Genomic DNA, 22,569 nt, shown 5'->3' on the forward strand with positions numbered 1-22,569 from the left:
ACAAACACTCCAGGAATATTTGCATGGGTAGGTCATTCTTGCCATTAGGTATTAGACTAGGCCTAATGTAAAGAAATTTCCCAGGAATCATGGAATGCTACATCAAAAACTAATAATGTACTGTATGGTGACTAAGATAACATAAAAAAACACCCCACATTAGAGTACATCCATATCATGGAATAGTACTCAGCAATAAAAAAGGAATAAACTATTAAAAAAAAAAAAGACATTTCCCAGGGACCCTTATCCCATTATATTGCCACATTACTCTCATGACATTTATCACTGTGTGAAATTCTGAGAACATGGACTGAGTGTCCACTGTTGAGCCAGGCCCTCTGCTAGGTGCTGCAAAGATGAATGTGTGCAGCTCAGTTTAGCTAAAATAAATAACTAAAAAGAATCATAAGGTAGGATAAAAAAAATGATAAGTAAAAAACAGGCAGGTGGGGAAACCTCCAGCAGGGGATCCAATTACCTTGTAAAGACACAAAGTATCTATGAATAATGCTACAAGAACTACAACCTGAAATGAAGATAATTTTAAAGGTACATTCAAATAAAATGTTAGTACAAATTTATTTTGGCAAAATTCAATAATGTTAAAATATTCTCATTCTCTAAACAAAACAAGGAGAAATAAACAAAAACTACCCCAAACAAACAAATCAAAAACTATGGTTAATATATTTGTGATGGAGATCACAAGTATTACATTCATTTCAGTCTCTAAAAGAAGATCTTAAGGGTATAGCTATATTGAAATATCAACCTAATTCAATTTTACAGAGATATTCAATTGTTAACAGCTCTGGTCATAGTTTCCAGTTGTTTATATCTATAGTCTGGAACGCCTGCATCTAATTCTACTTGATAGCTCTTTTTTCAAGGAAAAACTTCAAAATAAAATTTCATAGAGGAGGGATAAGTCAGGGGACTGCTAAATGTTTCTCACAGAAAAGGATATTAGAAACTGAGAATAACAATGGGAATCTACTAAGGGAAACACAGGGGATTTATGTTATTTTATTTCATTTTTAAAGCTTTAACAACATGTATTAATGTTCCAAGTGCAGTGCTCACAGAATAATACTGCATAATATGTAGAAGTTATGTCTTGTACATATACTTTTAAGTAAATGTTGACATAAACTTGTTTGGATCCTTCACTTAAAAACAAAATGTTGAAGGAAGGCAACCTAGCTATTTAAGGCTTTGGATCAATCAGGGCATTATTATCTTTCTATCTATCGATCTATCGATCTATCTATTCAACCATCCATCTAACAAATATGATGTTAGGGACTGTAAGAACTACAAATTAATTGACATTATAGAGGGTTTTAAAATTTTATGATACACTACTGTGATGATTATATTCTATTTAAATATGTTCTGACTTTTTGAGTACCTACTGTCAGTAACTGTGCTAAGAAACAAAGAAGAAGACTGGCCAAGACAGATCTGTTCTTTTATCTATATGCCACCTATTCAGTTTGCCAAGGACACCCTTAGCTGATATGTACGGAAGAAAAACCACAGCCTTCTCCCACTCACATACATCCAAGCGCCAATCACCATGTAAAAGGGCAACAGTGATGAGGTGTGTAACCTGCATATCGAGGACATTGGTACAGTTTATTTTAGTTCTCAGTACTTCATTTCCTCAGGCTATAAAATACACTTAGACATAGTAAAAATGGCTGCTAAGAGAAAAAGAAACAAAAGCGATTCACTAACAAAGAACTTTAGTCTAAGTGAAAGGCGTCAGAACACCAAGTATAAGAAAAGGAGTTGAATGAGAGGAAGCAAATCAGGGTTTATACTTAGCTCTACTTTTAAGTGACACTGCACAAGGCATGGAACCTCCTGAAACTTGGTTTCTTATAGTGGTTTTGTTCTGTAACAATTTGCTAAGAATGGTCCAGAGTTGAGAGAGAAAATTGCATGAGATCTAGAGGTATGAGGGAACTAAATACTGGCCAATATTTTCTCAAAGTCATGCTTTGTAAAAGAGCGAAATTCCGACTCAGTGGTGCCAGCAGATTCCAGCTTGCTTTCCCTCTTCTCGGTTCTGTGACCAGCTCTTTTTCCTGACCACTGACCCTGCTGACTATGCAGGCTCAACCCCTCCACAGAGGCGACAGCCTCCCAAGGACTTCACTCCCAAACTCTGGTGGTCCCTCCAGTGGCTGGGCGGGCCTGTGACATGTCTTTGATCCACAGTCCCGTTTAGATCCTTCACAGCTTCTTCCACAGTTTAGCAAGGCCATATTCCTAAAATAAACCCCTTAGGCTAGAACACTTACAGTGATTCTGCTGCCCTGACTGAATCCTAATATATTCTCTCAACTGCAAAATTGAGGTTTTAGAAGGAAAAGATCTACAAATTTTAAAATGTGATCATTTTTATGCTTAACTTCCCTACTCCCTTCTCCCCCAACATACAGAAACTCCCTTCTCCCCCAACACAGAAATACGTTTTGATTAAAGACAAAAGCTGAGTAATGTGTGCAGCAGGAATGAATGAAAACCATTATAAAGGCTATTATTTAAAATTGGTCAAGAGAGGGAACAAATTATTCTTCATGGAGTATCTTTTGGTATCTTTTGAATTTTACCTGTAATCCCTACTGAAAAGCAAAAATAGGATCATGTTAAGGTTCTGCTTATATTTCTAGCAAGATTAATCGGCACTACTAGGCTACATCAGATCTAAAATCTCTTGTCTTCATTTGAATCAGGATCTCTCAGAAACATTCCGCTACTTGATCTACTGGTTATCCTTAATCGTGTATCATTCAATCTTTCATTAATTCACTCAGCTCTTTATTAAATAGCTATTATGTGCCAAGCATAATATTAAGTACTGGCTGTTCAGAAGTGAGTAAAACATGCCACATTTTCATACTCCTACCCTTTGGATCTACTGCTTTCTTAGTTCAAAATGCCCCTCACTTCTCCTGCCACTCAGATTCCTTGGAAACAAATTCAGAAGTTGTATACTCTGTGAGACATTCCCTGAAAACCCACTCACAGAGTTAATCATTCATTTCTTTCTTTAATTTTCCATTTTGTACCTATGTCAATTTTAGAGTTCTTGTGTAATGTGTCTGTCATATTTATTGGCCTGCGATGTCCTATGTACATGGAAGGTGCTCATCCTGATTTTGATGTGGCTCTTCTGTAATCCTAAACATCCTATACTTATGTTTACCACAGCACTTTACTCCCTGCACTCTAATAGGTAATTAACTATTAATTCTTTGGACACTGAGCTCTGTAAGGGACAGGAACATATCAAATTATTTCTTTTTTTTTCTTTGTGTAAAAGACATTCTATGACATATAACTGATGTCCAAGTCTTAATTTTTGATATGCATGCCAAGGTCATTCAATGGTGAAATGAACAGTCTCTATGATGGGACAAATGGTGCTGGGACAATTGTATATCCATATGCAGAAGAAGGAAGTTGGACTTTTACCTCATACCATACACACACATACACACAAACACTCGAAATGGACCCACAATCTATAAGAACTAAACCCATAAAACTCTCAGAAGAAAACATTGACACAAGTCACTAAAAAGAAAATACCTAGGAATAAATTAACCAAAGAGGTTGAAGATCTGTACTCTGTAAACTATCAAACATTGATTAAAGAAACTAAAGATATAACAAATGAAAAGATAGTCCAGGCTGATGGATTGGAAGAATTAATATTGTTAAAATGTCCACACTACCCAAAGCAATATACAGATTCAATGCAATCCTATGAAAGTTCCAAGGTATTTTTCATAGAACTAGGACAAATAATAATAAAATTTGTATGGCACTGCAAAAAAACCCTCAGTGGTCAAAGCCATCTTGAGAAAAAAGAACAAAGCTGGAGGGTTCACAATTCCAGATTTCAAGATACACTACAAAGCTGTACGTACTATCAGCACAAAACAGACACACAGATTAATGGAGCAGAATAGAGAGCCCAGAAATAAACCCATGCTTATATGGTCAATCAATCTATGACAAAGGTGGCAAGAATATACAGTGGGGAAAAGGTAGTCTCTTCAATAAATAGTACAGAGACAACTGAACAACAGAAGAATGACACTGGACTACCTTCTGACATCATATACAAAAATAAACTCAAAACGGATTAAAGACCTAAATGTGAGGGGTGCCTGGGTGGCTCAGAGGGGTTACCTTCGGCTCAGGTCATGATCCCAGGGTTCTGGGATCGAGCCCCGCATTGGGCTCTCTGCTCAGCGGGGAGCCTGCTTCCCCTTCTCTCTCTGCCTGCCTCTGTGCCTACTTGTGATCTCTGTCTGTCAAATAAATAAATAAAATCTAAAAAAAAAAAAAAGACCTAAATGTAAGACCTAAAACCATAAAAATCTTAGAAGAGAATACAGGCCATAGTATCTCCAATATTGGCCACAGAAGCATTTTTCTAGATAGGTCTCCTAAGGCAAGGGAAACAAAAGCAATTAAAGGCACAGCATAGGTAATGTAAGGATATTGTAACAGTACTGTATGGTGATAGATAGTAATTACATTTTTGGCGAGCACAGCATAGCATACAGAAAAGCTGAATCACTATGTTGTACATCTGAAACTAGTACAACATTGTGTGTCAACTATATGCAAATAAAAAAAAATTATAACATAGGGATAAATCTTCATGACCTTGGATCTAGCAATGGATTTTTAGATCAATTATAAAAACCTGTGCAAAGATCATTATCAAGAAAAGATCATTTATAAATTATATATCAGATAAGGATATAGCATTTAGAATAAAGAACTCTTACAAATCATCAACAAAAAAACAACTCAATTTAGAAATGGGCAAATGGCTTGAGTAAACATTTTTTCCAAAGAAGATATACAAATGGCCAAAAAGCACATGAAGGGCTCAACATCATTAATCATTATGGAAATGCAAATTCAAACCATACCCAATAGGATGGTTATAGTTAAAAAAAAAAAAAAAAGTAATGTTGGTGAGAATGTGGTGGGATTGGAACCCTTGAGCATTGCTGGTGGGAATGTAAAATGGTTCAGTTGCTATGAAAAAGAGTTTGGCAGCTCCTCAAAAGTTAAATATAGAATTACCATATGACCATAAAATTCCATTCTTAGATATATATTCCTAATACCTGAAAACAGGTACTGAAACAGGTACTGAAACTTGTACATAAATATCCACAGCAATATTATTCATAATGGCTAAGAAGCAGAAACAGCTCAAATGTCCATCAGCAGACGAACAGATAAACAAACTGTGGTATTATTTACCTACAGTGGAATATTATCTAACAGTAACTAAGAATGAAATATTGATGGGATGCCTGGGGGGCTAAGTTGGTTAAGTGCCTGCCTTCGGCTCAGGTCATGATCCCAGGGTCCTGGGATCGAGTCCCACATCAGGCTCCCTGCTCAGTGGGGAGTGTGCTTCTCCCTGTGCCTACTGCTCCCCCTGCTTGCGCGCTCTCTCTCTCTGACAAAGAAATAAATAAAATCTTAAAAAAAAAGGAAGTATCGACACATGCTTCAATGTGGAAAAACCTCCAAAACATTGCGTTAAGTGAATAAGGCAGACACAAAAGAACACCTATTATATGATTCCTTTCATATGAAATATCTAGAATAGATAAATCCATGGAAATAGAGAGCAGATTGCCATTTGCCAGGCACCATGGAGAGAAGGGAATGATGCAGAAGAAAGTACTTAACGGGTAAGGGATTTTACTTTAGGCTATAGAAAATATTTTAGAATGAGACAGAGATGGTGGTTATAAATAGGGGTGGTAGTTACACAATATTGTGAATGTACAATTGTGAATTGTGAATGTACAATTGTGAATGAATTGTCCACTTCAAATGGTTAATTTTGTGTAATGTGAATTTCAAACTCAGTTATTAAAACACACAGAAACACAAACTTTATTTCAATGAATTAAAGGAATAAATAAGACAGATATAGCTGAGTTAAGGCTAGATGGTCATAAAGTTTCCTATGAAAGTAAGGCCCAACTTTTTTGTTGACAGAATATGTAGTTTTTAAGATAATGTATAAGGGCACATGGGTGGCTCAGTCAGTTAAATGTCTGCCTCCAGCTCAGGTCATGATCCTGGGATAGAGCCCTGCACGGGGTTTTCTGCTCTTCTGCCTCTTACTCTCCCTCTGTGTGTGTGTGCCCTCTCTCTCTCTCTCTCAAGTAAATAAATAAAATCTTAAAAGAAAAAAAAAAGATGACCTATAAATTATGTAAGCTGGAACTTCCTGAACCTGAAAAATGAATGGAGTAGAGGAAAGCTAGAACTTGACCTGATGCCTACCACGTGATGTTTACAGATCAGGACTGGTGTAGTGCATGTAAGGTGTGCACCAGATCCTCTATGCAGGACCAGCTGCTGGAAGTGTTGCCTGCATCCCTCTCCTGAAATGTAGGAAATTTTTCACTCAAATTTGCACCCCTATTCAGGAGCATGTTCAATCACTTATCAATGAAAGGCTGTAATAATACATTTATATTTTTTATTTGAGAGAAAGAGAGTGGAGGGGAAGAGGGAGAGAGAGAACCTCCAGCAGACTCCCTGCTGAACACGGAGCCTGACACAGGGCTTGATCCCACCACCTAAAGATCAGGACCTGAGTTGAAACCAAGAGTTGGATGCTTAACTGACTGAGCCACCCAGGTGCCCCTGCTGACAATACGTTTCACACTATGAAAGTGCTCTGTACTAGGGATAAATCAATGGACAAGGATGGTGAAGAGCTGTCTTTAGGATCAAGACAAAGTATATAGATAATTAGAATTAAATATTCAAATGATATGTTAAGAGCTCACAGAAAAGGTATTAACCTGCTCTTGTGGAGGCTCAGGCAAAGACTTCCTGGAAAATATGAGGCTTCCTGAGGCTTGATGAATGATGGGGAGTTAGGCAAGAGAAAGAGGGGAGGGGGGAACTCTCCAGGCAGAGATCATGTATCAAGGTCTAATAGCAAGTGACAAACCTTATTTTCAGGAAGCTGAAAGAAGCTCATTATGAACAGAGCCACAGGGAAATCAGAAAAGAATGAGGGTAGCTGTATAAGAAGAAGCTCATATAGAGCACACACTACTACTTGGGATTTGGTTTTAGGCACATTATTTATCTTGGTTAGGCCTCGGTTTCCTCATGTAGAATTAGGGAAAATAGTTCTCATCTAATATCATTACTACAAAAATTAATTTAAATAAGTTTGGTAAAGTGATAAGTATTATATAATCCATTATTAAAGTTGTTGCTATTATTAATGTCACGACATAGATAAATACAGTTTTGGTGGTAAAAGGACAGAACCCCAAAGCAATCAGCATTGCAAAAGGATTCAACAAAGTCTATATATAAACAATGTTTTAAAGAAATTCAATCAAATAAATCAGCATGGTATAAGCAACAGATGTTAGTAAATTTTACAAGCAAAAAAATAAATTTAAAAAAATGAGAAAATAGTTAACAATTTTTAAAATCATAAAGACCTCCAGGTTTACAATATACAAAAGTTTTTTTTTTTAAGATTTTATTTATTTATTTGAGAGAGAGAGAATGAGAGAGAGAGAGAGAGCATGAGAGGAGAGAGGTCAGCGGGAGAAGCAGACTCCCTGCCAAGCAGGGAGCCTGATGCGGGACTGGATCCCAGGACTCCAGGATCATGACCTGAGCTGAACGTAGTTGCTTATCCAACTGAGCCACCCAGGCGCCCCTACAAAAGTATTTTCAATGCCTAGTATCTTTGTTCTAGCAAACAGTTCTACCTAACTCTGATGAGAAACCATGAGCAGCCTGGGTGAGAGGGCAATAACTCTACAAATTTTATTGCTCTCGTTCGGGACTAATTCCTTTAAAAATGTTCTCTGTAAACATAGGTGCTTCAAGTTAAAGTGGACTAAACAAATAAAAGCAACCCAGAGCTTTTGTTACTTTTCTCCTCTTATCATCATAAACAGAAAGGAGAGACTTAGAAAAAATAATCTGACCTTGAATACAGTGGATTTCAAGGGAAAATGTGAATGTATCCTTAGCCTGAAGTGGAACCTTTCATCAAATAGCAAGCTTTAAAAAAAAAATGCTGACATAACCTTAAATTTGTAATAAGTACAGTGTAACAGTTGGTAGACCAGAAGATTTCCAAGCAAAATCATTAATGCAGAAGGGATACCCCACACTTAGGTTGGACATGCTGAAGACTGTATCACCAACTGTTCTTCTGGCAATGAAACAGTAGAAAGTGTAGAATGTTTCTTAATCATTTCCTACCTGCTGGCCATATTCCACTCAAGGGCTGGGTTTTGAGAATTTCTTTCACTCTCGGTTAGCACCCCTCCTGTGCCACTTTCCTTCTCTGGTTTTAGTTGATCCCACTGTGCAGTACCAATATTGATGGACTGCAGGTCTATTTGGTATTGTCTGTCTTCAATTTCTGATCCAGGGTCTCGAAGAATTCCCAAGTTCAAAGCTCTCCTGTAAAGGTGATGAAAAAATGTAAACACATAAAATATTCTGTTTATTGGAAAGAACCTAGATGTCCATCAACAGACGAATGGATAAAGAAGATGTGGTATATATACACAATGGAATACTATGCAGCCATCAAAAGAAATGAAATCTTGCCATTTGCGACGACGTGGATGGAACTAGAGGGTATCATGCTTAGCGAAATAAGTCAATCGGAGAAAGACAACTATCATATGATCTCCCTGATATGAGGGATAGGAGATGCAACATGGGGGGTTGAGGGGGTAGGAGAAGAGTAAATGAAACAAGATGGGATTGGGAGGGAGACAAACCATAAGTGACTCTTAATCTCACAAAACAAACTGAGGGTTGATGGGGGGAGGGGGGTTGGGAGGGGGGTGGGATTATGGACACTGGGGAGGGTATGTGCTATTGTGAGTGCTGTGAAGTATGTAAACCTGGTGATTCACAGACCTGTACCCCTGGGGATAAAAATATATTATATGTTTATAAAAAATAAAATTAATAAAAATTAAAAAATATATATTCTGTTTATTTTGTTCACTAACATAATATCATTACCATTTTTTCTTCCTTTGGATTACTGATGGACTCACTGGGTTAATCAAATCTCCGAGGCAGGTTTTAGGAAGTAACCAGTAGGATGATTTGAAAATGTACCCTAAACTTATGTACAGTAATCTACCCTACAATGATTTTTTACATTGTTCCCAGCAATGTACGGTTTTTCTAAGTACTTTCACATCCATGATTTCGGTTCTTGAGCTGCTGTGGAGGCTCTATTTTTATTACCATTTTTACTAAAGAGAAAATAATTCAGAGAGGTTGAAAGACTTAGGCAAAGGTACTGAGGTAGTTTGTGACAAAACCACAACTTAGACCGAGGCTTTCTAACTCAACACCCAGTCTTCTTTCCAAGGCTACCTTCTTCAGGCCTTTCATGTCTCCTGAGGAGAGAGAATAGAACTTTGTCAATCTACTACACTTCCCTAACCCTTGCCCTTGGTTCTTTATACAACCCAGTTGCCACACAGACTGAACTGTTGAGAAGACTACACTGTTTCCATATGGAGACACACAGTGAGGATTATTGGCCCATACAGAGTTGAAACTTTGACTTTACTGGACCCAATGCTAAACAAAGAAATAAAATCATCAGTGGCATAAAGCTAAATTAGAGGAAGTAAATTATTACATTTTTTGTGAGGGTTTTAGAATGAAAATAGCAAAGAAATACAGTAGGAAGAAAAGAACTGGGTTCAGGATTTGGAGGCTAGATAAACCTATATTTGCATGAGTTTGGGAACATTTAGTTTTGTTGGTTCACAAATGTTTTAAAGTGAGTCATCAAAAGGAAAATAATATTAGGTCCCTATGAAAGTTTCAATGAACACAACGATATAGAGACTAAAAATAACTTCACTAGTACAAGTACTAAAAAAAAAAAACAACTGCAGCTATTTGAAAAAATACAATTAAATTAATTACATCAACTGAACACTAAAGAAATTAATTGATGGGGGTGGGGTGGGGAAAAGGAAGCATGGGTCCTGTTCTGAAAACTACAGAAACAGGTAAGGATCCAATTAAGACTGTGCTGTGGCTAAGTTAAGCAGTGTGGGTTAGACCATGTCCCCGAAGGCTGGTCAAATACTGATGGAAGGTGGATAACTGCAGCGACTCAAGATGGCAGGTGACTAGGCCAGCTGCTGAGAAATGGAAATAGCATCTGTTGGGCCAGGCGAGGTTCTACTGCGCCAGACAAGGTACGGGCTGAGGCTAATGAATTCAAGTGAAGAAAGGGGCTGGGAAAGAACTGGAACTGAATGAGCAGGCAGTTCAGGTAGGGTGATATCAGAGAGAATTATAACAGAGAACAGGGAAACAAACAGGCATCAGTCTAGAAACCATAGCAGAAGCCAGAGAAAGAAATGGGATGAATTCTCATTTCTAAAGTTAAGAGCTCAACTTGTTGTTGTTGTTTTCCTTCTCTTTTCTAACTTAGAAGAATTGCAATCTAGGAACGGAGATGCAAAGAAAAATAGCCTAAAATTTTACTTGAAGCAAATAATTACATTAGAAATACAGCCCATAAAATGGGATATGAACCTTTTCAATTTGTCCTGATGAAAGTAAAGAAAAAAGAAAGCATGAGGGTAAAGATGGGAGGGTGTAACATTTAGAATAACCCCATTTTGGTACAATGTTCTCGTTTTACCTTAGAATTGGTATAATTCTGCTTAAAGGCCCACCTCAGACTTCACTTTCTATGAAGCCTTTCCCAACCAACCTTTCTCCAAACTCATCTCTCTCAAATCTGTGCTCCTGGGGTTTCTCTATACTAAAAGCACAATAACATCACAATGACATGTCAGTTTTTCCCAATATATCATACATTTCTTGAAGTCAAGAACTAACTCTCCTATCAAGCTATCAGTAAATGCTGTTTCAGTTCACTGATTTGAACGGACACAAATCTTGACAAATCTCAAATGGAGAACCTATATGTCCATAGCAGTAAGAAAACAGATTTTAAACAGCAAACTTTTGATTCAGATGCACATGAATTCAGATATACAGTAAACATCTTGGGCAGTTAGTGGCATAGCCTATTTCTTAGATTATTAATTCCCACACAAAAGTTACATTTCCTTATTTTAAACTAGCCAATGCCTTCTACACTTTAAATAAATTCCCTAAACATATTTTTAAGGTGAACTAAAATACTTTAAGAATCCTTGAAGAAAAAGTATGTTATGAAATACAGTCAGTGCTATATTAAAAGACAAAGTAACTCAGCCCAGCATTAACATCAGTCTATTTCCCTTGGCACATGGATGTTGTATAATCACAAGATTAAAACCACAAAACACTGAGTTTCATATCAAAGTTTTTCCATGTAGGCTTGGAATATCCCACATTTTTTTTCTTAGTAAATTGAGCTATATTTCTCCTATCTACCCCTGGAGAACATGACTTCCCACAGGTTCTTCTTCCCTATGTAAATAGTTTTTACATAGACTGAGCAACAGTCAGATACTTCTAAGTATTCTAATTTTTTTTTTAAAGATTTTTATTTATTTATTTGACAGAGATCACAAGCAGGCAGAGAGGCAGGCAGAGAGGGAGAGGAGGAAGCAGGCTCCCTGCTTGAGCAGAGAGCCCGATGTGGGGCTCCATCCCAGGACTCTGAGATCATGATCCGAGCCGAAGGCAGAGGCTTTAACCCACTGAGCCACCCAGGCGCCCCTAAGTATTCTAATTTTAAAATTCCAAACTTTGGAGGCACCTGACGGCTTAGTTGGTTAAGCAGCTGCCTTTGGCTCAGGTCATGACCCCAGGGTCCGGGGATGGAGTCCCACATGGGGCTCCCTCCTCAGCTGGGAGCCTGCTTCTCCCTCTCCTTCTGCTGCTCCCCCTACTTGTGCTCTCCTGCTCTGCCAAATAAATAAATAAAATATTTAAAAAAATAAAATTCCAAACTTTTTAAGCATCAGGGTTGGAGATTTTATTTAATTTCATACAAAAGGAGAGAATATATCTGCCATTTTAACCTGATTTGAAAGTTCAGTGAAATTTATATTTGGGTATATAAGTCCAACTTAAAAGCTAATTGTAAAACCATTTAAATCTGAGTTGTAGAAAAACAGGGTAAGTGAAAGATTCATGTGAACTTTACCCTCAGACTATTTCCAATGATCATGAGCATGAAGACATTATTTAACTTCTCTCTGCTTTAGTTATTTCAATAACTAAATACAGAGATAAATAAAATATATGACTAGAAGTTATTCATAAGTAGGTCTATTATAAATTTAACGACCATTTCTGAATAGACTCTTAAATGGTTCTGAATGAATAAGATATCTAATCACCAACTAATCATAGATGCACAGGCACCAAGAATCAAACAAAGGCCACTCTTCTAATTATGAAAAACCATAAAGAAAACGATAAAGATTTAGTATTTCCAGGGTCACCTGCTTCTAAAATACGGCATATCAGAAACCCTGAATGTACCTTCTGACTGAAACAACTAGAATGCTTGACAAAAATTGAAAGTCACCTTTTTAAACACATCTTAGAGGCGGCACCAGAGAACAGAAACTTCAAAGTACCCCCCCCAGCGCCCCGCCGACCCCGCCAACCCCTCCCAAAGCGAAACCAGGAAAACTAATAAATAAGCACCTGCCAAAACCAGCTTTTGCTCTTAGGTTTTCTGCTGAATCCTGCAGACACTGATTTTCTGCTCTGATAACTGCGTGGGAGAGAAAGCTCAAGGCCCACCCAAGATGATGAATCAACTTAATCGCAGACCCTACATATAAAGCCGGGGCTACAGTGGGCTACATACGTGGTCAAAGTGTAAATTAAAAACAGCCCTCCTGGGGAGCCTCTTGGTGATAGAGCAGTTCAGGATCTTGATTGCAATAGTGGTTACAAGAATCTACATGTGATAAAACTGCACAGAACTATACACACCTAAATACAAGGAGAACCCAGAGAACCGCTGAATCTGTATACAGCTGTGGACTCTACTGATGTCAACTTCCTGGTTTTGATACTGTACTACAGTTATGCAGGAGGTTAGGCAAGACTTGAAATGACAAAACTCTCAGAAGAAAACATAGGGGGTAAGCTCCTTGGCCTCAGTCTTGGCAATGATTTCTTGGTTTCGACCCCAAAAGCAAAAGGCAACAAAAGCAAAAATAAATAAGTGGGAGTACATCAAATTAAAAAGCTTCTGCTCATCAAAGAAAAGTATCAACAAGATGAAAAGACAACCTCTGAAAATTTTGCAAACCCTATATCTTGTAAGGAGTTATATCCCAAATATACAAGGAACTCATACAACTTAGTAGCAAAAACACAACCAATTTTAAAATGGGGAAAGGATCTGAAATAAACATTTTTCCAAAGACATACAAATGGCCAACAGGGAAATGAAAAGGTGCTCAGTGTAGGGCAGTGAAAATACTCTGTATGTTACTATAATTATGGATATGTGTCATATGTTATTTATCTGTCCAAATCCACGCAACGTGTAATGCCAAGAGTGAATCCTCATGGAAACCACGGAGTCTGCATGATTATGATGTGTCACCATAGTCCATCAGTTGTAACTATGTACAACTCTCCTGGGTGGGGGATGTTGGTAAAGCTCCCAAGTAATGAGCTACACATAAAAAGGTAGAATAAACAAACAAACAAACAAAAAAAAAAAAAAAAAAAAAAGAAAAGAAAAAGAAAAAGAGGGAAGGAAATAAGAACAGAAATCAATGAAATAAAAAAGACAGGGAAGGATCAACAAAGCCTAAAACAGATAAACCTCCAGTAGTCAAGAGGGAAAAAAAAAAAAAAAGAGCTAAAGATAGAAGGCCTAAGAAACTAAATTTGCAATTAAAAAACCCACAACTATGATGCTGCAGAGACTAAACAGATAAGAGGATATTAGAAAGATTTCTAGTAACAAAGATTTTACAACTTATTGTGGAAAAAACATCTCTTATCTAATTTATCACTGTCCCCAAAGATATTTCTTAACCTTTTCACCATGGGATGAATATAAAGGTTGCCCTCTCATTTCTTCCACTGCATATAATGCTACTTTCCCCTTTCATAAGTTCTTTTTCTATGTAAAAATGACTACTTTAAAACTATATCTTGACAGTTAAAACTGCTGGTCATGTAATAACTAGTGAAAAGCAACCACGTATTTCCCTATTCCATTCCTTACTCAAGACTGTCAACTCTATCTTCCTATCTCAAAGGCCACCAAGCAAACTTGCATTCCCTCATTCAGAGAGTATTTAGTGAGCACTGCATGCCAGGCCCTGTGATAGGCCCTAGGGATGCTGGATCCCTCTGAGGTCCCTGCCCTAATACAGCTTACAGTCTCACTGGGGATTTACAGGGAATAGCAAAAAGAGTTAAGGCTATAAAAGGTTAGGTATAGAATGCAACTGGAAGCACAAAAACGGGACCCAGATCTAAGGGACCCAGGAAAAGGAAGCAGTGCTTAAGGGAGTTCAAAACAGCCAAACTTTATTCCACATAATGAAAAAAATTTAAAAAAAAATTATTTCAGACAGAGGAAATAAGAGGTTCAGAGGTCCAGAGGTATGAGAGAGCAGCATATCCAGAAAACTTGAAAATGTTCTGAACCATTGGTAAAGAGAGAAGTATGGAAGGAAGTAAAGTCACAGACTAGTGAGGCTTCAAGTCACAGACAGGCCCTTCCATCAGAAAGCGTCCAAGAACAGCACCAGGCCCAGGCTTTGGGGGTGGAGGGGTGTGGCCCACAGGTCACGCTTGCCTAGCAAATTGGCATTTTCTCCTCTGCCAAAAAGGTTACAGAAATTATGTATTAGCACAGTAGTCAAGATGAGAAAGATCTGAGTTTCTGTCTTATTTTAAGAACTAAGTGAGATAAGGAGCCCAGCATAGAACTCGACACATCATAAAAACCTCAGTGACGGTTAGAAAAAAAAAAAAAAATCATCCTACTTTGATTCTCCCTTCAGCCTCTGTATAAAATATTAAATAACAGTGAAATAATTAGAAAGTGAGAGGAAGAAAGACTCACCGGATAAAGTACACATTTGGATTCTGAAAAAACAAAAGCCTAAAGCAAACAGCAGCACTGACCTTCCATTGAATTAATCAAAATGAGTGAATTCTACCCAAGGTATTTTTTTTTCTTTTTTAAGATTTTATTTATTTATTTGACAGAGAGAGGCAAGAGAAGGAACACAAGCAGGGGAAGCGGGAAAGGAAGAAGCAGGCCTCCTGATGAGCAGGAAGCCCGATGAGGGGCTCGATCCCAGGACTCTGGGATTATGACCTGAGCTGAAAGGTAGACGCTAAATGACTGAGCCACCCAAGTGCCCCTCTACCCAAGTGTTCTAATTTGTTCTGTTCCATCAATCTAAAAACATTTTAATAGTGTTCTGGGTTAGTTTGTAATAAACCCCCGACTTTCTAAGACAGAAAACAGTTCTTTAAAACTGTTTAAAAAACAGATTTTCTTCAATAATTTCTTAGTCTCCTGAGATATCGAAGCCAGGAAAGAATGTATTCTTGTACATTTTCCCAAGTATAAAATGTAAATCACTGTTACAAATAATATAGGTAGGCCATTTGGCTTATTAGCTTAGGTTAATATAAAGATGAAATATATTTTAAAGATTAGCTCTTATTCACAAACTTTGTAAGTTTGGTTTGAGTTTTCTCTGACAGAAATAAACGCAGGGTAATTTTTTTCAGACTTAGATAATAAAATCTAATTTTTCTAATTACATGATCTGTATGACTTATTTTCAATTCTTTAAAGCCAGAAAAAACACACAGTGGCACATTGATTTACTTCATTTTCCACAAAGTACTTGCTTTTTTTTTTTTTTTTTCCCCCTCAACTTGAAATACTCACTGATCTTTATTTTTTAAAGTATAAGATGCCCATTTTGGACATTCAAAGTACTTTATTTTTCAATACTAAATTTAAAAAACCATTCAAAATGTTTTCATTCAAATACCATATGTAAACTCCTATTAAGCACTCTGAGAGGAAGATGTCTTGTGAAAGATGTATTTAACTAGATCTTTTTTTTTTTTTAAGATTTTATTTATTTACCTGACAGACAGAAATTACAAGTAGGCAGAGAGGCAGGCAGAGAGAGAGGAGGAAGCAGGCTCCCCGCTGAGCAGAGGGCCTGATGCGGGGCTCCATCCCAGGACCCTGGGACCATGACCTGAGCCGAAGGCAGAGGCTTAACCCACTGAGCCACCCAGGCACCCCGATCTTTTTTTTTTTAACTAGATCTTTTTTAAAGGTATAAATACATACAGTCATAACTTGAAGACAATTAATTTTCATTTTTCAAATGCCGGAAATAATTTTACAACCTTTAAAATGTGACATTCCCTAAGCAAATGACTTTTAATTTAAAAATAGCCAGTTAGAAGTGAAAAACAATTTTATTTCAAAGCCAAAAACAAAAATACATTTTAATCAAGAGAGCTTTTAGTGCACTGCATTTTCACAGCATAAGAAACAACTGCAAAACCATCAGAGCAAAGAATTCTAATAAAATGTTACTTTATTAGAAAACTCATCGGAGGAAAAGAGCTTTGTGGCTTTAGTGAGGGTCAGGATGCCTAATATTAATAATACCTACCTTACAAAATAAAACTAACGTCCCAAGTGTCCACCAATGGATGGATGGATAAAGATGTAACATATACATACATGCAACAGAACAGTATTCAGCCATAAACACATACACACACACACACACACACACACACAAAGAAATCATTTGCAACAACCCAGATGGACCTTGAAGACATTATGCTAGTGAGTCAGAGAAAAACAAATACTGTGTGATCTCACTTATATGTGCAATGGAAACAAATGAGAGAGATCAGAGAAAGAAATCAGACTTTGGTTATCAGGGGCTATGGAGAGGAAGGGGAAATTGGAGAAACATGGTCAAAAGGTACAAACTTCCAGTTCTAACACATATCAGTGCTAGGGATGTAATGTACAAGATAACTATAGCTAACACTGCTATATGATCTACAGGAAAGCTGTAAGAGAGTAAATCCTAGGAGTTCTCATCACAAGGAGAAATCTTTTCCCCATTACTCCTTATCTTTTTATTGTATCTATATGAAAAGATTGATATTAGCTGAATCTATGGTCCTAATCATTTCACAATATATGTAAATCAAACCATCATTCTGTACATCTTACAGTGATGTATGTCAATTATTTCTCAATAAAACTGGAAAAAGCCAATATACATACAAACATAGTTATAAGATGAATAAGAAGTTTTGGGGATCTGGTGTATAGCATAGTGATGATAGTTAATGGTATACAGTAAGAGAAAATCTTAAGAACTTTCATAAAAAAAGATAACTGTAAAATGATGGCTGTGTTTAATTAGCTTGATTGTGGTAATAATTTCAAACTATACACATATCAAATGATCACTTTGTACACCTTAAACATATGCAAATTTTATTTATCAATTTATCTCAATAAAGCTGGGAGAAAATACATGAAAATACCTTTTTAAAAGAAGCTTATATTGTATTACTTCCTAATTAAGTTTTTTCCTAGAAATGTTTGATATCGTAAATGGAATAAAATTTTGTCTTAAATTCACATACCTCTAAAAAGCTCTATGAACTTTGCTCTTTATCCTTATTACAGTCTTTAAGAGCTTTTAGCAATTCAAATCAGGAAAGGGGGTGAGTTAAGATGCCCATAACTTCCTTGCCCTTAACACAAAAAGCTGCTTTATTGGCTAAAATGTAGGAGTTATAATTGTAATTGCTTTGCCCTTCCGAAACTCATCTCCCATACCATTTGAACCATTCAGCAGGTGGTGTAGGAGGATAAACTAAAGTCTGCAATAGTTGGTCAATAATATAATCATAAGGAACCAAAGAAGACTTTAAGTATATAACAGGAAACATAGCTTTAATGTTTTCCTTTTTAAATTGATTTAGTCTGGGTCAGGCCTTTTGTATGTTTACATAAGGAACAGCTCATGTTGAACCATTTATACTGCTCACTGCTGAATAGGCATATCTTTCGAGCTCACTGTGAAGAAATAAAATTCATTACTTAGAGCTCAGTTGAGATCTACAAAACGTTAAACAAGCCAGAAAATAGGAATGTAAAAAGAAGTAAAATTTATATGCATTGATTCAATTAAATTAATCTGCATTTTTATCACCAAGTATCTATAGCGACAGTAATTTTGAGAGTATACAGGGTAGGGGATATAAATAGTTGACCGGGCTGAGGACTACTGCTGATTCCCATGACCAATGGCAAGGGTTCTTGTCCTCAGAGGGTAGAAGAATGACCTGAGAGCTTGTTAAAAATGTTAAGTTCCCACCTGCAGAAATTCTAATTCAGCAGGTCTGGACTGGGACTGAGGAATATGCCTTCTCCCTTGTTTGTTTGTTTGTTTGAATGCAAACTAGCATTTTTATTGATTTTAAAACCAAATTCTAATACTGAGAGCATCACTTCTTTGACCTGGAACATCTTAAGTCTAGTATCTGATGTGAAAGGAGCAAGGACAAGAACCAGTAACTCCAAGGCTATTTCTTTTATAAACCAGAGAAATTAATACTTGTCCTGCTTCCTTCACAGAGTTGTCTCTGCTAATTCACTTCACCCTTGAAAGCTGGGTCAGTGAAATAATTTTCTCACTTCCATGTACTTTGCCATAAGCCTTGACACATAGTAGGCTTTTAATATATCAAGTTGAATAAATAACTAATATTCTTCTTTCTTTCCTTTACTTCTCTTGAGGATGGTAAGCAATCATTTTTTTCCTTTTTCTCTTCTGTATCTTGAACCTTCAGACAAATTATGTTGAAGTTAGTCTCCTTGGAAGAGAGAGAGGCTCTCCCTAAGACCCTGCATCCTCTCCGGCTGGCACCTTTTCTCTCACAGTCCCTTTTAACCAGAAACTTATCTTTCTCTCAGTATTTCTATTTCTCACAATTTATTTTTCCTAACCAAGAACAATCAGGTATCACCCCTCCTTCTCCTCTGAAATTTTCCTGGAAAAGATCCCCAACTGATTTTCTAATTATCAGATCCAGTGGATGACTTTTAGTCATTAACTCACCTGTCTTTTCTGGGTATTTGGCAATTCAAAATGGTAGCAGAGCACGCTGGTGAAGAGCACAGACTGCACACTTAGCCTGATGGGATGGATGATTCTAGCTCTGCCACCTACCATTGGGTACCTTTGAGCATATTAAATTTACTGTGCTTCATTTTAATCATCTGAAAAGTGAAGTCAAATGAGCTCCTTCATGCCAAGTAATACCTGACACAGAGTAAATGATTAATATGTATTGGAAGCTATTATTACAACAATCTTTCTCATTATTAAAATTTTCTTCCATGAACTTGTGTACTTCCACACTCCCTCACCTGTCCTTCTCTAATTTCCTTTACTGGATTCTTTTTTTCTGTTTGTCTCTTCAATTTTAGTGACTTCTAGGGCTCCATCTTCAGATTTTATGTGTTTTTTATATTCAGTAGCATGACTGATTCACAAATGCCACTATATGTACTCCTCAACTGTATCACCAATGAAGGAGATAGGTTTCCTAGGATCCCCTTACATTTTCTGGCCCAGCCCATTTTATGATGAATGGCATACATTTAAACAACTATTGGCTACCACTAGAGTTCAATGGTCAAAGAAAGCACAGTATAATTAAACTGTATTAAGAACATAAATTTTAATTTTAATTTTGTAAGATTTTACTTTTAAGTAATCTCTACACTCAACAAAGGGCTTGAAATTCGAAGGCCAAGATCAAGAGTCACATGTTCTTCTAGTTGACTGGGTCAGCCAGTTACCCAAAGAGCTTGAATCTTAATATCAAAATTATATTCAAATTCTGGTTCTATCATTTACAAGATATAGATGCTTGGAGAAGTCAGCTAACTCAAGGAATATCAGTATCTTCTCTAAGGGGATAGTGGTACCTAGTTACATAGGATTTCTTTGGGATTTAATCTTATAATTTTAATTAACATGTTTATTAATCATACATGTCACCTGGTTAATGTTATTACTACAGTGTATAAGAAAGAATCCACTGGTCTGCTTTCAGACTGAATCCACTCGTCTCAATTATAAAATCCAAAAGTAGACTGATGATACAGAGACTTTAGTTTAAACAAACAGGCCCTATGATAATTCCTTGAGTATGAACAGAACATTATGTAAGAAAATGATTTCTCTAGATTTCTAGTCCAAGTGATAAAATGAACACTAAAACATTCATCATGTATTTCACATTCTCACAGAAAGAAGGAGCAAAAATGAGGAGTTATCCAATTATTAAATGATTTTTTAAGAATTTCATAACTTTCAGAAACTAAAATTCATTTTTAATTAATACAAACTTCTAATAAATAAATTCCACTTTAACAAATGGTTTTATGATGGGGCAATAATAAAACTCACCTTTTTTCAGTTATACAAAATTAAATGATCATGTATACAAATCCACAAAATGGAGTGTAAAGTAATAATGACACGACAGCAGTATTTACCAGTTCTTTTTTTTATGGGTAAATTATAGGCAATTTCATTAATATAAAGAATACCTCTTTCTGAAAGTTTCTCAAAATATCCTCACTGGTTAAGAAAATAAGAAGCTAGATTTTCACATTTTATCTTAAGGAAAATATGAGCTTTGAAGTTTTTTTTTTTTTTCCTCTAGCAGTTAGACCTGAGCTGGTAAGTCCTCTTTTGCTCACAAGTATTATAAATGGGGTATATATTTACAAGACAATGTAAGAAGATACAGGGTATACAATGTATGGTCAAAGTGAAAAGTATATCAAACTACCCCAAACAATTCTCATCACATTAGAAATATATTCCAAAGTAATGAATTAACTGAACATGTACTGCATTGAAAAATTTGTTGATGTGATCAAAGAACCCTTATGTGATCTCAGAGAAATTATTGACAGACACACTACAATATAGAGAAATGAATATGCTACTTCAATTTTATAAACTAATTATGTTATTGATCTATTTTTTAAAGACTTTTATTTAAGAAGGAAAGAGAAAGAGAGAGAGCAGGGGAGAAGGGGGTAAGGGAGAGAGAGAATCTCAAGCAGGCTCCCTGTTGAGCATGCAGCCCGATATGGAACTCAATCCCATGACCCTGAGAACATGACCTGAGCTGAAATCAAGAGCTGGATGCTTAACCAAATGAGCCACCCAGCTACCCCTATGTTACTGATCTTTAGTAACATTGATTATTCATTTATCAGAAGGTTTTTGAGCATGCAAGGATATAAAGTGATCTATATTAAGAGTTGTTTGAATTAACTAAGAATAAATAAGGCCAAACCTACTTTTTTTGGTTTAATGATAACATTGAAAAAACAACATCACTATTATAAAACTTAATGTTATAAAGATGGGCGAATGACTTAGTTTAAATACTTTTAAAAATATATTGGAGAAATATGGACTTGACAAAAACATAGTAAAATGGATTTAGAGTTGGCTTATTACCAAATCCAAATAATAACTATTTGGAGTCAAGTTCCTAATAACATGACAGAGGATTTGGCTCAATTCAATAGCTTTTAGCATTAATTTTAATGAATTCATATAAATCAGCCTTATCAAATTTTCAAATGACAAATATATATAATACTATACCTCAAAATACTGGAACAAAGTCAAAACTAATAAGATGAAATTTAAGAGGAACAAATGCAAAATTCCATATATAGGTTCAAACAGCCAACTCTACAAATACAGGATGTGAAAGAGATTGCTTGACAACACTTCACCAAAAAAAAAAAAAAAAAAAAAGAAAAGAAAAAAGAACAACATAAGAAAGCGTAGAAGAGTTAGGCTGGCCTATGAGAAAGAAAAGAAATATCAAAACCATTGTTAAAGGTCATTGCAGCCTTTTAATTTTTAAATAGCATAACACATACCATGCATACACTATAAAGTTTCAGAGGATTAGGCAAACTCTTCCTTATTACACTAACAAAGTAGTGTAATTCTTACATACTATTCTTACATTAATTTTTAAAAACTAAATTTTAGAATAAATTTTATTTGAATAGTTTCATTTCAAATAATATGCAATAATTCCTTGACAACATGAGATCAAAGTTCTTTTTTTTTAGAATGTTACAATGTTATATTACAGGTGTGTTTATATAAAATCCTCACAGATTTTCAAAATATCCAAGTATCTTCCATAAAAGTGAACTTCATTTATGTATTAGAACCTAGAATGGTCTTACTTAGCAGTATATTTTACTATAATTCTCACATAGGTGACTTTGAAAAATTAATTATAAATGTAGTAAAATCCTGCATTTTTCAGGTTTATTTAAATTTCATCTCTCTAGGCTTCGAAAGATGGTAATACACTAAATAGATGAAATTTATAATGTGTCTTTATTAAAGAGACAGAACTCCTACTTGCTTCTAATAT

The 22,569-nt window shown here is 36.0% G+C and overlaps 1 protein-coding gene across 4 annotated transcripts in view; it reads right to left on the reverse strand.

The window, feature by feature from the left end:
* VPS13B (vacuolar protein sorting 13 homolog B) overlaps window positions 1-22,569 on the reverse strand; it is a 763,452-nt gene that overhangs the window by 271,545 nt on the left and 469,338 nt on the right. For all 4 annotated transcript variants that reach the window (XM_047723595.1, XM_047723597.1, XM_047723594.1 and 1 more), the window contains one exon: window positions 8,317-8,520. In XM_047723595.1, the coding sequence (XP_047579551.1) occupies window positions 8,317-8,520 (204 nt within the window). The remainder of the gene's footprint in view (window positions 1-8,316; window positions 8,521-22,569) is intronic.

The sequence above is a fragment of the Lutra lutra genome, chromosome 4, assembly GCF_902655055.1.
Source record: "Lutra lutra chromosome 4, mLutLut1.2, whole genome shotgun sequence".
Lineage (NCBI taxonomy): Eukaryota > Metazoa > Chordata > Mammalia > Carnivora > Mustelidae > Lutra > Lutra lutra.